The sequence below is a fragment of the Oxyura jamaicensis genome, chromosome 1 (genome assembly GCF_011077185.1).
Source record: "Oxyura jamaicensis isolate SHBP4307 breed ruddy duck chromosome 1, BPBGC_Ojam_1.0, whole genome shotgun sequence".
In the NCBI taxonomy this organism is placed as follows: Eukaryota; Metazoa; Chordata; class Aves; order Anseriformes; family Anatidae; genus Oxyura; species Oxyura jamaicensis.
The window spans coordinates 41267373-41284989 of NC_048893.1; the positions used below are offsets into that span (position 1 = coordinate 41267373).

The following is a 17617-nucleotide window of genomic DNA, read 5'->3' on the forward strand; positions in this document are numbered from 1 at the left end:
CTCAGAGTTGCAACACTTTTGTCTGACTTGGTACGTGACTCCTTTGCCACCCCCACCCTTGCTTAAACTTGGACTCTCCCTTCCATGTATGTGAAGACCATGGTGTGGTCTTCATCACACCTAACTAACCATTCCTATATCACAACATGATGTTCTGCCATCTGCTGCAGAATCAGTGATGCTCCTTTGACAGGATGCAACTGGCACAGACATTTCTAAAATGGAGCAATGAAGTAGCCATGGACTTCTAGGGACAGATTTAGGTAACTTAAGATATCTTACTTGTTCAGCTAAGCCAAAAAATGTGTTGATGTGTAGCTGTAAACACTAGAGACAGTTTTAAAGATCTAATGTAAAATTGGGGTCTAGAAAGATTCAGCTGAACTGATGTTTTACATATGACAGCAGGAGATATATTTATTCTCCACTAAAAGACGTCCAGACAAGTGATTCTTTGAGGGTTTGCTGGGGCATTTATTGTGCATCTGTAGCAGCACAGGTGGGACATCTGAATTCTCCCACCCAAGTTCTTCATCAAACCTTTTCTTCCCATGAAATGTTGGCCCTTTGTGTATCTTCACTAAAGCAGTATTAAATATGGATTGTATTGTAAGCCTCTGTGGTAGAGGTGAAAAGGCTGTTTTGATATGACATCTTTACTATGACCTTCCATTCTTCTGGAAATGTAGTTACAGACCCATCTTTACAAAAAGCCAAGAAAGTCTCTTTTTTGAGCTTGTCTTTTAAAATAAATGTCCATTACTGAAGCTAGAAAGATAGCATATTCCATTAATAGGAAGATGAATGAGTATAAAATGTATTATTAACATCCTAGAATACTTCAATCTAGGAAGAGATCGTTTATTGTAGATAGCTTTAGACATTCTGGTAATGTTCCCATCTTCTTAGTGATGAATTAATTTCATTAAAAACAGTCTAATGGAATAAGGTAAATTTTCAGTGTGGTGTCAAACCTCTCTCTGGTAACACTGACTGTACCTTGGACAAAGCAGCACTGAAAGCTGATAGTTTTTTCTCTCTCAGTGCATGGTAACTGTAAACAAAAATGCCAGAGGAACACAAGTGATGTTTATGTGTGATTTTTTTATTTCTTGGATAAGTGTTGTGATTACATTCCAAGCTGAATATAACTGCTGAGCTGAACATGTCTGGGATGCTGAAAAGATAAAACTGTACAGGAAATACTGTTTAGCAACCTAGATGTCAATTTACAACTTGGCATGTTTATTGGGGTTCAGTGACCATCTCTGTTACAGTTACAGCAATAACCATTGAACAAATGGTGACAATTACTTATGAAAACTTATAAAGTTCCTCTTAGTAACAATATATTTTTATGTTTTCAATAACCGCATTTAAATATTTAGTATGGCAGAAAAATCTGAGAAGTAGCAAGGTAAAATGACACTCTCCAACAAATCTCTCATTGTGGTTGAATGATTTGGTCAGCATGGCATGTCTGATCTATTCACCATCTCACTCCACCCAGTTTGTATTCAGCAGGGAAGGGAAGAAGTTAGCAAAATTGCATTGACTGAAATCCATGCAGAAGGAATACACCAATTTTCTGTGCTTGGGATTAAGTATTCACTAAATCCTTCAGCAGATGCTATCGTATACCTGCTGTAATTTAGCCACATAGAAACCATCCAAAATCTCTTTGCTGTCATTTGAGCTTTCTTTCTTTTTCTTTCTTTTTCTTTCTTTCTTTCTCTTTCTTTCTTTCTTTTTCTTTCTTTCTTTCTTTCTTTCTTTCTTTCTTTCTTTCTTTCTTTCTTTCTTTCTTTCTTCCTTTCTTTCTTTCTTTCTTTCTTTCTTTCTTTCTTTCTTTCCTTCTTTCCTTCTTTCTTTCTATTCTAGCATGAATCTCCCATTGCCAGAACATGATACACTACTCTGAGTGTTGTTCTCATTCCAAATCCTGATGATCCTCCTTTCATAGGAATCACTGTGAATGTTCTGCATTTCTCTCATTAATGCTGTCATATTATTCAGTTTATTTTTCAAGAATCATTTAAAATAAGTTAAAATTTCCCATGGGATTAGCCCACCTCTCACTCTGGGTATGCTTGAATGTTTGCATAGAGAGGCTGTTGCCCCTGGAACACATTTTTTCAGAGGCTACTCCATGCTTTATAATCAGCCATGTCTAATGTCTGACTCCTCTTCTTTACTGCTCTCTCAGAGGTGTGTTCCAACAAGACTCACCATCAGTATCCATACCAGAATACACAAGCAGTCAGCCAATACTTTGTACCTCCGTGAGGAAATATATTCCTTCTTGTGAATCTCTGGGGTGCGTTTGTATATTATTCAGATTCTTCCTTTTTAGAGGAAATTATGTAGAAATTTTGTAGATGTTTGAGTTGATACTTGTTTTTGTCAAATTTTTTCTTGCATAGGGAATAGTAAGGTTCTAAATCCCCAACATCCTCAAGGGTTCAAATCATTAACTCTGCATTTTCAGTCAACACTTGCCTACTTCTGGATAGGAATGACAAGCATTACTTCCAAGCATTCCATGTATTTTTTTCAGGGGTTTTGTTTGTTTGTTTGTTTGTTTGTTTTATATTTGTTTAGTATAGATTTTAGTCATAATGGACAGTGCATACCAAAGAATCAGCATGCTCAAGCAATATAGTCTTTATAGAAGCATGTAAATGAAATGCTTCTATGCTTTATAGACGCATGTAAATGAAATAACAATTTTATTTATGACTACAAATGTACTCCTAGTTATGGCTGCATGTTGCACATGCAACATACAGCATTTCATGCCTAGCAGTATCACCATTGTAGTGAACACTGCACTGGAAATCATAACTGAATTCTATGACATTTCATTTGTTAACCTATAAGAAATTTGTGCTTTCAACTGCCATTTCATAAATGGCAGGTAATCTGCTAGTCTTTTGTAGATCTTTACCTTTAGCAATGCACTGCAGCATTAAAGTAACCCCTTTTTTTGTAAAAGGCCAATTTAAATCTAATTATCCAGTACTCTGCAGTCTCTAATAATATGGCAGTGTTTATACCATTCTTGTGGGAAGCTGCTGCAGCATTACAATAATAGAAGCCATCAGATGTTATCTCTGTAAGGGAGTGGGCATGTGCTCTTCAGAAATTTCTTTACTGCAGACAGCTTATTCTGAGACAAGATGCTTTTTCAGCCCCTTCACACCTATTTAAAATATCAGGACAGTGTCATTGGCGTGTAAAGGTCGAAGGCTTTGTAGCAAGTCTCAAAGCATTTGTGCATGCCTCATTAGATGTAGTGACCTCTAACTGCACTAGGACTCTACTGAGGCTTGCTCCTGGAGATTAGAGAAATACTCTATTTTGTTATTCTTTCCTTCTTTTGGATAAATGAAAGTGTAACTCTAAAAAATTTGTTTTCCTATTATATTTTCAAAATATAGCTCCAAAACTGGAAGCAAATAAATATCATTTGCCTTAATTTTTAATTAGCTGAAAGTCATCACTGCAAATTGTGTCTTCCATTACAAAATAAAATAGTCAACTGCCAGGCCTGAAATAATTAAGCAATATATTATAATTAAGCAATTTAATTTTGATTTAATTATGATATATCATACAACTTTTCTTCTGATTTAACTGACATTCATTGACAAAATGCTATAATATAAAACAACATTAATGTTTACAGCTGATGGCTCTGCATGTTTTGCTTCATATTATTTGGCATTCATCAGAGCATATGGAAAAAGTCTCCCAGTCTGAAAGAGCTGGCACGTTATTCCATACTACACAAATTATGCACTACATGTTTTTCCCGATTGTTATTGTGAGAGGCAAGTCGGGAAATCTTTGCAGACATCAGACTTGAGCCAAAGTTCATGGATATTAACTGGAATGTTTCCAACAGCTTTGGTCTGCTTTAGATAGTGAACTGCTCCCTTGTTGTTACAGGCAAATTGATAAGACTGCATGCGTATAAAATATTTATGTAGCTATATCACACACATATTCTGTGTCAACGTCAACACGATTTTATATTAGGTTAGAGACTGTGAGGGCAAAGGCAGGAGCAATGGGCGGGCAGGGAATACTGCTTCATTCAGTGCTGCATCAATAAAATTGCTGCAAAATATCCATCACATTGCTTATTCAGAATAAGGCCAATCCCCTATTTAGTTAAAATATTTTTCATCAAATGACAGTATTAAAGGATGGCTTCTGTTCCAGAATACACTTAAGCACAAACCCCTGTTTAATGATGGGAATGTTCAGGGTGATTTCCAAAGGTTTGTTCTTCCTGAAGTGAGGCATGTGGTAGGAGATCTTCCTTATTGTGGGCTTACAGAAGAATAGCTGAAGGACAAAAAGCCAATCCTCATTTGGATTTAGTGATTTGAGTACTTACAGCAACATCCGTTGCTGTAGTCAGATTGCATGCAGTCAGATGCTCATGCTCCTTTAATTTTGATGTGTTACCTTTTTTCATCTGATATTTAAAATTCTCAGCACAAGGTCAAAGGCCAAGTTTCTTTTGGGACTGAGAGCAATTGTACACTCAGAGCAATAATGAATGTTTGTTATCTTTCAAGCCCTTTCTCCCTTTGGTTTTCTGAAGGAAAATAGAGTGTGATTATTCAGATTAGTGATATTTAGGATACAGCAGAAAATCAGAACATTGTGTTCAGAATCAATGTAAACATTTCAGCCAACCTTCTGGTGATACTGAAATTGCATTGTACATCTCATCTCACCTTCACCCCACAGGCCCCAAATTCTTCGCTTTGTACCATAAGCTCAAGCAGAGGTTTTGCAGAATGCCCATTAAACATTAAATGAAAAATATGCCAACGTTTGTGACAGTCTTTCAGATTCTTCAATATGGCTGCATTTAGATACCCTACAGATGTCGTGGCTTCATGAATACACCAATGAGACATGTGAATAATTTAACAGAATATTGTCAGTAGCAAATGTCACACAAAATAACTGGAAGGAAAATTGCCTTCAATAAATGAACATAAAAATGGATGCAAATCAATTTCTTTTTAATATACAACTTGCTTAAGTATAAAACAATAGGTTAGTACTTTGGCAAGAAAGCTTGAAGTGTTTTTATTATATTCTTATCACTTCATTTATTTTATGTAGAAACTTTGGCTATTATCTGCACTTCTGAAACTCTCCTGGATAAATAATTCTGTAAATACTCCATGAAATTTGCACATAGGGAGCACTTATTACCCCATGTACTTATACTTCCAAAATTGAAGAGCAAAAGGTAAATCTGCATGAGCTTTTTACAGGAATTTTGAGGTTTCAATTTCAGCAGTTCAAGAATCAAGATTATTGGAAAAGAACTCTAAACACTAAAATGATCCGGTCTGAAATTAACCCTGCAAAAGACTTCTCTCTGGTCTAATAAATATTGTATGAAGAACACGAAGCAGTATGCTGATGCAGTCATATTTACCCAGTAAGCATGAGCACCAAGTGATATTCTGCCTATTTAATCTTTTATTGATATGAGATCCACTTTCATGATGTAAATATTCTTTTTTTTTTTTTTTTTTTCCCCAACAGCAGCTTCCACAGGGGTTAAAATGGTGAGTGAAAGTCATCATGAGGCCCTGGCAGCACCGCCAGCTACCACAGTAGCAGCAGCTCCACCAAGTAATGTCACTGAACCAGCCAGTCCCGGAGGAGGGGGAGGAAAAGAAGATGCATTTTCTAAATTAAAAGAGAAGTTCATGAATGAACTGAACAAAATTCCACGTAAGTAAAACTTGATTGATTAAAAGCTTCTGCTGGCAGATTATATTTAACTTGAAATTTTCGTCTTTGTCATTTATTTAGAGTGTAGACTAATGTTTTCAAACTAGAAAAATCAGTAGATATACCTGGTGTAATAAGCTCCTCAGAATTAATTGTAGTAGAAAAGATGAGAACAAACTCATATGTGATCTGAGCCTGTTCTCGATATGTCATTGTAACTTTTCCGACAAATTGCTGAATCTTCAGAGCTGGACTTCACAGTGGCCACAGGATCGAAGTATCTCCTAACAGTAATGCTTCTGGTTTCATGTATATTATAAATAGTGTGGCCATATTATCTTAAAGCAGAATTTGGCTTCAAACCATAAATATTGAGAGATAAAGGAACTGTGTATCTTTGGGGACTAGGAAATGTAGAAACAGAAAAATAATGGCTTTTTAACAAGGAAATATCTCTAATACATCATTAATGTATGAAAATAGGCATTCTTTTCCCCCTCAGTAATTTTGTTAGATCTGCCATCAAACTTTGTTTGAATGATTTCTTGGATCTATGCAGGATACACTTAAAGTACTAGTGTACATTTCTGTTAGTAGCATTATTTTGGCCTTTGTTAGAAAATGATTCAAAGTTGAGGCGTCAGTTTGTACACAAAGCTTTTTGCTGTTTATGATAATTACTGTCTGCTTGAACCTGTTAGGTATATTTTCATATGCGTAGACTGGCATTAAACACACAACTAATTCAGCATTTTCAGTGTCATTTTATACAAGAAAGAAAAAATCCTTTTTTTTTTCTTTTTTTTTTCTTTTTTTTTACCAAAATTAAAAAACACCTAAAGATATGAGCAGATAATTTTGGCATTTTGTAGAAATTAATGTGGACACCATGCATGTATGTTTGTTTCAATAGCAGGCACTATAGAGACATTCAATCTCTAATGACTTTACTTCAAAAGAATAACTAAATGTAAAATATTTTCAGGAAGCTATTTTAACATATATGATAGTTTTAATTTTAGAACATTATCATTTGTAAAAGTCATGTTTGACTGATAAAGGCAGATAACAAATTAGAATATTAATTGATTTTTTATCTCCGAAATGTATCTTGGCAATCTGGCAGATGCAGTTTTTGCAAAATTGATAGCAAACAGCTTTGCTCTGTCACTTGAAATTCTCACTTGCAAGAGTAGAGGTGTTACAGTGGTAAGAAGTCCGTATGTCATTAGTTTGATAATCTGCACAGTCCAGTGCAGACCATACTGAAATGAAATTGACTGCTGATATCATGGGAAAAACAAAACTGCTAGACATAAAAAAGAAGAGGGAAAAAGAAAAGACAAGATATTGAGGGAAAAATGGTGTACATTCAAAATATTTTCTCTTTTAATTTATAGCTCATCATGCTATATCAATGAGATGGATGACTTTTTTTGTAGATATTACTTTATTTCTAAGCTTTTAGTTTCAGAATAGAAGAAAATGTACTAGGCCACAAGACAACTATTTATGATGAAACATTTTAGTAATTATAAAATAAGATGCCTTATGCTGAGAGTAAGAACAGAACATCTTGCAGATCTTTTTTTGTAACTTAGAGAAGTTCTTTGAATGTCACCTTAAACAAAATAGGAATCTGCTTCTTTAGAGAATTGTGGAAAGTCTTGGTAATCCTGCCCTGGCTCAAACAATTAATCTAAAACACTGCCTTTTTTAACTTGTTTGATTGTTGACCTGCTTGATCCATTTTAATTTTTATTATTTGCCTCTCCTTCATTATTATTATCTCCTATAATAATAGTAATATCCTATTATTATTAGCTTCTCCTTCTAATAATAGCCTCCTTTTTGCTTGGCAGAATAGTCTCTTAAAGTTTCCATCAGATCAGATGGTCTTGAAAGGCAAGACCAAAACTTTTAAAAATTAAGACTATCACTGTGTCTTCTTATTACCTCTTGCGTTTTATGCTTCTAAATTTTCTATTCAGTAATAATAGTGCATCAGCCATTACCCAACAAACATTTATTTGCACTAATGTCTTTCCTTCCAGTTTTGAGATAAAAGCTACTTTTAGTTCTTCAAAGACAACAAAAAACATTGATATAGTTTTTGTTTAGAATATGTAGCTGCTTTATTGGAACAAATATGGTCAAGGCTCTCTGCGCTACATTTAGTATACTTTTTTAAAAACTTACACAACCTTTACAAAGTTCATCTTAAATTATGACTGCATGAAGTGTATACTGTTGCCTTTATTTTAGACATCCCAACCCTTATCTAAGATCATGCAGGAATTCTGTGGTAGAAAACCAAACCTGGGTGATCACAAATGCCATGCCAGTCCCATATTTACCTTCTAGAGTTTGGAGATGTGATTGGATCTTCTCTGCATCTCCATCAAATAAATGCTGAGATGTTTTAACATAACATCCTGCTTGTTTATACATATATATATATATTAATTTTGATGTTTCAAGAAGAAAGTTAAATGTGCATTGTACTGCGAAGGGGCAAAGAGCTTGGGTGTGGCTTTTTTAATATTTAAATAAGAAATAGTGCCACTGAAATGTTGGCACATTTTGTATCCAAATAACTTCCACTTCTCCTTTGAGAACAGTAACAAATCCTACATGAATGGACTATAGTTGGCAGGTCGAAATGTGCTTCTTGCCAATAAACAGCTGTCCTTTACAAACTAACATAAATAGATCACAAAATAAGTTTAAGTAGACTGTCTCCAAAATATCATGGGTTAAGGCCAAGCTAGACCAGTCCATGCCAGCCTCATTTCCCTGTCAGAAGATTAAAGCATTTCCTTACTATTTGTTCATTTTTTGTCAGTAGGCAGTTGTCAGTGAGGTGTTGTTAGCCCCTAACAAAGTTCAGGATTTCATTTTGGAAGAAAAATTGACAAGCCTTCACTAGTACAGCTGGTTACAATTTATTTATTTATTTATTTATTTATGAATCTCTCTTACAACAGAGCAGAAAGTAAATTTGTTCCAACAAAATCATTTTGACAGGGTCTTTCTAGGAATTTATTGCCATGTGAGAGATAAAAAAGCAGAAAAATGGTGTAGAAGCCTCTTTGGGATTACACATATACTTGAGCCTAAAAACTGTTGTGGTGTGTGGACCAGTATGTTCTCTGGTAGATTCGGACTGGAGACCTGACCCTGAATCTTAGGCATAGCAGAGAAATGACATAGTCAACAAATTCTCTGATCTTTGCTGATGGGAGACCAGCATGGACCAACATTTTTTTTATCTCATGTATTTTCTCATTAAAACTTCCAAAGGTCTCTTCATCCTGTCCTGGTTTCGGCTAGGATAGACATATCACCATGTGACAAGGAAGGCTTTGAAAGCTTGCTGGTTACTGGGAGAGTATTTTTCTTGCCAGTGCTTTATTGTCTATGTACAAGAGAGAAACAATTAAATGTTTTAATCACTTCTTCCTAAGATGACTGCAGATGGAAAATAAGCCCTCATGATTTAATGGAAGTATAATAAGATATAATATTGCCATATTGTGAAAAAGCTCACCTGCAATCAACTTAAAGTGACAAAAAGCCCAACTGTAGTAGGGGCTAATTTATAAATATTCTCCTCTTTCTGTCTTTACCTCAAAATTCTGTAATATTAAGTCATATTTATATACCAAAAAACAAACAAACAAAAAATCAAATAATGGTGATGACAAAGGTAAAGGTACAGCAAAGTATACCCAGCTGAATAAATAGTTGTTCCATCCATGTGCCTTATATCAGAACAGACATCTTTTAAAAATAGTATTTTTTGTAGAACACACAAAAGTCACAAGTTAAATAGGCTAGATATACTTAACTAACTAAAAATATGAGGATTGCCAATAAGATTTCACTCCACAAAACTCCAGGATAGGGTCTGTGCAATTTAAATGACACCGATGTTTCCTCCTGTAATACATGCACCAGAGAAGTCTTATATTTATCAAAACCAGATGCATTTAAAAAAAAATGAGTTAATAAAAGTTCCAAGAAGAACAGAGGGACCATTTGTATTAGTATACATTTAGTACAAGAGCAATGATGCAATATGTAAACCCAGTTGAAATTTTGATTGATACAAGCTTTTTGTTGATTTATATCTCTCTAAAGAAGAACATACTCCACATTTTGAGGCAGGAGATTGTAGTCTTCCAAAAACACACAAATCATGCAAAATGGTGATTTCCTACCATATATTTCACCCTGAATAATGCGAGTGAGCGAGTGGGATCATTTTATTACAATGAGTCATACAATTAAAGTGCAAGAATCCTGTAAGGTTACTGAGGCATAACTGTGAAGAATTTTTCTCCGTTATGTAAATCCTTGCATTTTGGTTGAGAGTGGCTGATTTGCATAATCACAGTAGAGTTGTTTTTCAACTGCACTGTGTATAAAAGTCACTCTATCTTAATTGATTCTTATATTTTCTATCCTAGTTTATCTTTAATCAGTAGGATTTTTAAGCTGTTGACCAGAAGGAATAAAAAGGTACCATCTCAGCTCCTACAAAAAAAAGGTAAAACAAAGAGACAAAATGGTACTTTACACTTCTGAAAACAAAACTGCATTAAAAGTCTATATAAGTTATATTGATTATTTTCTTCCTCTCCCTCCCTGCTTTTCCATCTGGGCCATTCTCTACCGGCTGGGAAAATACCTGCCGTATACTTATAAAAAGCAATTTCTAGGTTCTGCAAGATTAAATGAATGCAACACAAGCTTTTGAGTGGCTGCTTTAAATGTCAAGATACCAACAGTAACCATACAATGCTGATTAATTTTAAGTTTTATCTTTAATTTACTTAATGAGCATGTTTGTAAAATCACAGTGAATTTAAATGTGTTTCCTCAAATTACATTATTTTATGAACAGAAGACCTTGTTATGCTGGCAAGGTAAATAAAAGAGCAAAAACTCCACCAATAAAATCCCACCACACATCTGACTGAATAATCATACTCTGTCAATGCTTCTGGTATAATCCTGAATAGCGGCAATATCTGAATGCTTTCAGTGCTGGATACTATCATTACCTCTTTAATGGGAAGTTACTGCTTATTGCTAACGCTCCTTGCTGTCCTACATTGTAATTGAAAAAAGTTAAATTTCTATACCAACCTTATTCTAAAATATTTGTCTGGCTCACAGCTCCATTTGCCCTCAACACCCCTAAATTTGATTTATTGTGCACAATTGACTGATAGGCTTCCAAACCAGGAGCTCAAAGTCATGTGATGATTCAGGCTAAAAAAATATGTCCTGTTCAGGCTTGTTTCACAATCTGTTTTCAGCTGTGCAGAGAAAGGTTTGTTTGCTTCTCCCTGACTTTCTGAAGAGCTCTCAAAATGAAATGGGACTGGAGGCTATAGAAGAAACTGTAATAAAAATGTAAAAATAACTCTAAGACTCAGGTCTGGGTTAATTCTAAATAACAGCTTAATAAGCTGACGTACTGACTTGTAGATATATTTGGGTAAATCAGCAAATAAAATAATTATTGATTTATATGTTTAGCCATTTAAATTAAAGTTACAGACTTCAGTAGTCATTCTAGACACACGTCTATTTTATTTTCTACTAGTGTCTGCTTTTCTGCCCTTCTTGATTGACCAGCTTATTATCCTCTTTAAATGGCAATGAAGTTTATTTCTTAATATTTCATTTTTATTTTGCATCAAGATTCAGGTTGGAGATACTGCTGATTTTTGTCTATAATTCATTAGAAAATTAAAAATTTTGTGCATGAAGTATTTCTGAATCTTAATTTTTATCAACCTCCTGGTTTGGTCATTTGCAGAAAATAAATTCAGACTGTTCATTTCACAGCTTCTTCTAATGGTTTCTTGAGCATAGGTGGCACTGACATGAGAAAGAGAGTGCAGGTTTTTTTTTTTTTTTCTTTCTTTTTTTTTCCAAAGTTCATAAAAAAGAAGCATAATGCTGCTAATAGAATGCTTTCTGGTTTTAAAAGTGGATTGATAAAGAGAGGCAAATACCAAAAATCAGCCTAACGTCAGACATAACTATTATTTGTATTTCCATAGCAAAGAGTTACACTATACATTCAAATGTTAGGCATGGCCTAAGATCTTCATAGCTTAGCCAGAATAAAATAAATATAACAACAACAATAATAATATAAAAATAATGAATTACTTATTTCCTGTCTGAGTGTACGGCAAGGGAAAACTGCCTGCCTGCACCTAATGACAACTATATGTTGTCACATACATGTGTGTATATAGGGAGGTAGTTGAGTCACCATCCCTGGAGGTCTTCAAAAAATGTGTGGCATGGTTTAATGGTGGACTTGGCAGTGACAGGTTAAAGGTTGGACCAGGTGATCTTAGAGGTCTTTTCCAGCATAAATGATTCTATGATTCTGTGTCTATACATACATGAATTAGTGTACACACGTATGTATCACTACAATAACCAGTGATATCAGCTTAGGAGCAGTCTGACATTCATGTCCTGGCAAAGAGGATTTGTCAGGAGAAATTTAGAGAAGAATAAAGAGAGAAGATTCTTGATGTTCCAGCAAGTCCGAAGAACAGCGCTGGAGAAAGCAGTAAGGCATAAATTTAAGTCTTCTTGTTTCTGTTCTGTCATCAAATCATTGTCAGTTGCTCATGATAGGGGAATACATGCAGCTTTACACTGGGGAAGAAACAAGGGAAATTAGAAATAAAGATTTATTGTAGAACATGGAACAGGTACAAGACCAAACTATTACAGTGCAATAGTAGATTAAAAAAAAAAAAAAAAAAAGTATTTATAAATATAGCAATTTAAATGCAAATCTCAGATTACTTTGTTTTCTCCCTGAATCCCCCAGCCCCAGAGATCAATGATTACATGACAACTTCGGCATTCTTCTTCATTGAATAAAAGTTTCTAGACCACCTGCAGGTAGGGAGAAGCTTGAAAACACTGCCCACACACATCTAGAAGACACAAAAATCACGAGTCAAGGAAAAACAATTCAAATTTGTTATTTTATAAATTCAGAGCATGACAATAACTTCATTAATCTTAGGGACCTAACATGTTTTGAATGCTTGAAATCGGGAGTCCTGGAAATATAGCTTTCAAATCCAAAATATCTAAATCATTGCTGAGGGGCTAGAGTAATGGAAGCAAAAATCTAATGACTCAGAACATGGATGAAAAACCGTGTGTAGAAAGAGCAGGATCTCAGACCATGAGACCATGAGCAGGATCTCATAGTCTGAGATCCTGCTCAGTTATACTTTATTGGTATCATAATGATCAATTCAATCATGAGAAAAATAAGCAGATTCCTACAGCTTGACCTGGGGTACCAGCTCCATCCCAGTCCCAGGAGGACCCTAAATCCATGTGCTCTCCTGTAGCATCTCGAGGATTTACCTGTTTGAAAGGAAATGTTGCCTGTTAAACAGAAGTACACTGGGAGTATAACCTCAGTGTCAAACAGAATTATACATTATTAATGACATGTCTAAAGCATCATTTTTAGAAATACCGGTTTGTTTTGAGTTGTGTAATCTGAAACAAGGGGAAGGATAAGTAAGTCCAGTAAAATACATGATGCTGAGAGCATTCAGCAAAATATAAGAAAACAACCCCCCTTTAACTTTTGCACATTAGCTTTTGCATCCATGGGGTTGAAAATCATCTATAACAAAAACAGAGGTGAGCATCTACCTTTGATTTGGTGGCAGGGTTTTACAAATAGTGCTGGAGTACCCCCAATGGTCTCCTCTTGCCCATCACTTTGATCATTATTTTATATATTACAATGACTCTGGTTGGTATTTTATTGCACTATAGATATGTCAAGTTGTGCCAGTGCCTTATAAATTGAGTAGAGAATTCAATTTACAAGCAGAAAACAGAGCATGGTTGCTGGCTTCCTTTCAGTACTGAGAACAAATCTTAAAATTTCATTACTTTGTGTGAGGGAAAGCGTGCACTAAAATTATGTTTACATACATAAAATAAACACAATATTTGCTAGTCTTTTTCTAACTTACCTACAGATGAAGTGTCTACAGAAATTACCCATTATCTGTTATAATTCGGTTTGTAATCTTGCTTTGAAAATGCTCTATAAAGAGAGTTCATGGAACAATTGTTCTCAACTTAAAATTGAGAATGCATTTAAAGATTGCTTCCCAGCAATGTACTTCATAAAAGGAAAAAAGCACTTGGGACTATGTTTAATAGATTTGCTTTAAAAATACATGGTATAAATGGGCAATGAAAATACAGAAATTACTGGTAAGAGTGATATCACATCCTTACCTCTGCTACTAGTGCCTCTGCCTAGTGTCTAGGCATTGTAGCAAGTTATAAGATATTCTCATGCATTTTTATAAAAACAAGAGTAGATAATGAAGCCTCTGTTTTTTTTTGAGGCACTGTTGTAAATTGGCACAGATTTAGAATGTCATTCTTTGTTGTTATTGTTAATAATTCTACTTAGCACTGGGTGTTTGCTGCTGACAATTATCCAAAATAAAGTCTTCACTGAGGGATTATATATACATAACACCCCCGCTTATTTTGGCTGATATATGTTGTCTAAAGTATTTAAACTTTTTTAAAGAGACAAAAATCCTTTTATTGTTAAATGAAGTATTTAAGTCTCCTGTTCATCAAGCCCATATCGCCAAGGTGGGTTAAATATTAAGCCACTGACCACCAGGAGGAGCTTTCAGGAATGCTGTAGGTCCGTAGCATCCTTTCCTGCATTCTTTTAATCTTTTTGTGCTTGGCTTGTGTTTCAAACAAGATCTTGAACTGATCTAGATGAAAAAATCTCCACTGCTTCCAGAGCATGCAGCCAGTTTCCACGAGCTGTGGAGGTGGCCTCAAATCTTCAGACAGCTCTCGGTATGGGTAGACTTTGCTCTGACTCCAAAGAAGGAGCCTGTGCTGATGAGCTGGAATGACTGCCTCAGGAAGGCTGAGTTCCAGCTGGCAGCTGAGAGAGCCATCTGCCTACTCCTGTGCAGGTTTCTGAATCTGCCTCTAATCTTAATTATCAACTTCAGCAAGAGCTCCCTAATTTGCTCATAGGCCCTATATCATCTGGGGGCATGTTTCAGTACTGTAGCTGGCACTGTTTCCCTATTGCAGTGAGAGCTACCAAAATAAAAGATGGGGTTTGTCCTTTTGGATGGGAAAGGCATTTCAGCCCACATCGCAAAAGGAGCTCCAGAAATGTTTGGGGTTTCCATGTTGAACTTCGAAGAGCCGGACTCTGGGAATCAGATTCACAGATCTGAGTTTTCTCTTCAGAGCAAACAAGAAACAGGAGGTCCAGTTTACCCAGTACAAAAAAACTGGAGGGAGATGTGCCTGAAATCATACTGGTCTCACAGACTTCAATGTTTAGGGAGAGCCCTAGGTTAGGTCTTTATAACAGGTGGATTCATAGCCTGTAAACTTACAGACCTGGTTTATCTCACTTTGAGACCAATAGGTTCACTCTCTTCTGTCACCACATAATTTGACGAAGGAAACTCACTGGACCATAGACCTGGCTGAAAGACAGCATTTGCATTTTGTTGTGAAATGTCAATGGACAAAATAAGCAAATGCACTGAGTATTCAGGGCTCCATACTCTTGAACAAGTATCCTACACTAAGCTACAGAACCTGACCCCATGAATCTTGTGTTTCTTTTCTATTGTTGCTGCAGGAAAGGCAGATATAAGTGAGTTTTCCAACTTGACCCCCTTTAGTCTCAGGAAGATCGGGAACTCAGGTATTTTAGTCTGCAGCCCAAATTATATTTCCCAGCCTATGCGGGCAGCTCCCATATTGTCAGCTTGAAGCATCCACACAAAACACTTGTTTGACATCGTAGAGAAGGGGTGGCACTTCTTGACAAGGAATAGAGAAGAAATATCCTTAAGCTAGTGAGCTGCCAGTAGTATTGAAAGTAATTTCCACAGCAGAAACCTTCTCTCCCATGAGCTGTGCCAGGTCCATCCCTCACATGGCAATACTCCAGAAGGGAGGAAACCTACAGAACTAGGACAGGTATTAGATGTTGTTGTTTTTTTTTTTACTGAAAACAGTTTATACAGAGGCAATACATTCTTCCACTATCCAACAAAAATGCTAAAAAAAACTTATTCCTTTCTTGAAAACATTATATAGTTCCTCCTCACCAGAATTCATTGAATTTTCTGTTTTCTTTCTGTTATTTCATTTATATATTTATAAATGAAAAATTAACATTTTTTTAGTAAAAAATTAATATTTTTTTCCTATCCAGAACTCACATGAAAAAATTGTCAAAAGCAATATGCTTGCTAAACCAACATTCAAACTTGTTTCTTTAGGTTTTGAACCTTGCTTCCCCTCCAAGAACAGCTATTTTATCATGGTTTCTAAGACCTCAGAACCCAATTTTCAGTAAACACATGCTCTGAGCTGGATTGTAGCATTTCAGGTCTCAGTCCAGGAGTTAGCTGTTTGTTTGTAATACGCCATGGGTGCAGATTTACTTGCAGCATGAGCAAGGCAAGGAGGACAGAGGAAGATAAGGCAAGCTTACTATTCATAAATTTCGGTCTAGCGTAGCATTTTAGATTACAACTCTGTGATGGTAATCGTTTCTATGAAACTCTTCCAGAATATCAATTTCCAAACTCTCTTGCCTCATGAAATATTTATTGGTGGGTTTTAAGTCATAGGACAGCAAGGTGCCAAAGTTGAAAGAACACAGTGTCAAAAGGGAAGGTGAGGGCAAGAGCAGTGGGCAGAAAAGAAAGCTTATTGTTATCTGAACTCAGGGCATACCATTAATGATGATAAAATAGCATGAAAAAAAAAAATGTCACAACCGACTTTACTGACTCCTATTCTACAACAGCCTTGTGTTTATTTAACAGTGGCTGTGTGGTACAAAAATACACTGCTTTTTTGATGTAAATATAGACATGCAGAAAGAGAATGGAAGAGGGAAACTATTTACAAAAATCTATTCAGTTACTGTATTAACTGAAGTGTTTAAACTGTGCAACATCCTTGATTTGCAACAGCTTATTTTTGTTAGGCAAACTATTGACAGTTGTTTTTTGATTCTGCAAAGTACATGGGTCTGTCCAGCATTGCTAGTGCTTCTCACTGTCACTCGGAATAAGGAAACTAGGTATAATTTTATAGTAATACTGACAAGAAGCACTTTCATTCTAATGAACTGAATATTTATCCCGGTAATTCCTGATAAAGGAAGGAAAAAAAATATATATGCTCTTTAAAAACAAACAAACCCCCTAAATTGTGTCAATGTTAAGTAAAATAAGTTGTGATACCAAATCCCTGATGACATAGCAGCACTAGCTGAAGCCTGCGGTGCAGGCAGAGTGCAAGCTGGTGAACAAGTTTTTTCTCATTTTCAATTCATTTTCTTGACTAACATACTCCACTCCGTTAAATAACATGAAAAACAACAGAAGTACCTTCTTATTTGATATAGCCAATAGCCAAGCAAGCACAAGCTGAGTATGTAGTCTGAGTTCAGATACTGAAATGATACACAGCAGATTGTAGAATTTCAAAGTGTTTAATCCAGGGAAGTATTTAAATGTGTACTAACCATTAAGCTCCAGAACAGTCCATTTAATTAAATGTGTTGCATGCAAATGAATGGGGGGTTGAAGGATCAAGACTATAAGTAAATTTCTCATACATGCTGCAATTTATATGTTGAACTGCTACATGAATCCATAATTTAATATAAATTAATTTTACTTTAGGTGTGGGTATTTTAAAAATGTATAACTCTACAAATGATGTAATTTTGGAG

General features: G+C 35.4%; 1 protein-coding gene across 5 annotated transcripts in view; it reads left to right on the forward strand.

The window, feature by feature from the left end:
• SYT1 (synaptotagmin 1) overlaps positions 1-17617 on the forward strand; it is a 354238-nt gene that overhangs the window by 219259 nt on the left and 117362 nt on the right. For 3 of the 5 annotated variants that reach the window (XM_035334753.1, XM_035334744.1, XM_035334778.1), the window contains exon 3: positions 5581-5772. In XM_035334753.1, the coding sequence (XP_035190644.1) occupies positions 5601-5772 (172 nt within the window). In that variant the 5' untranslated portion in view covers positions 5581-5600. The remainder of the gene's footprint in view (positions 1-5580; positions 5773-17617) is intronic. The other 2 variants (XM_035334770.1, XM_035334761.1) reach the window with 1 other exon arrangement.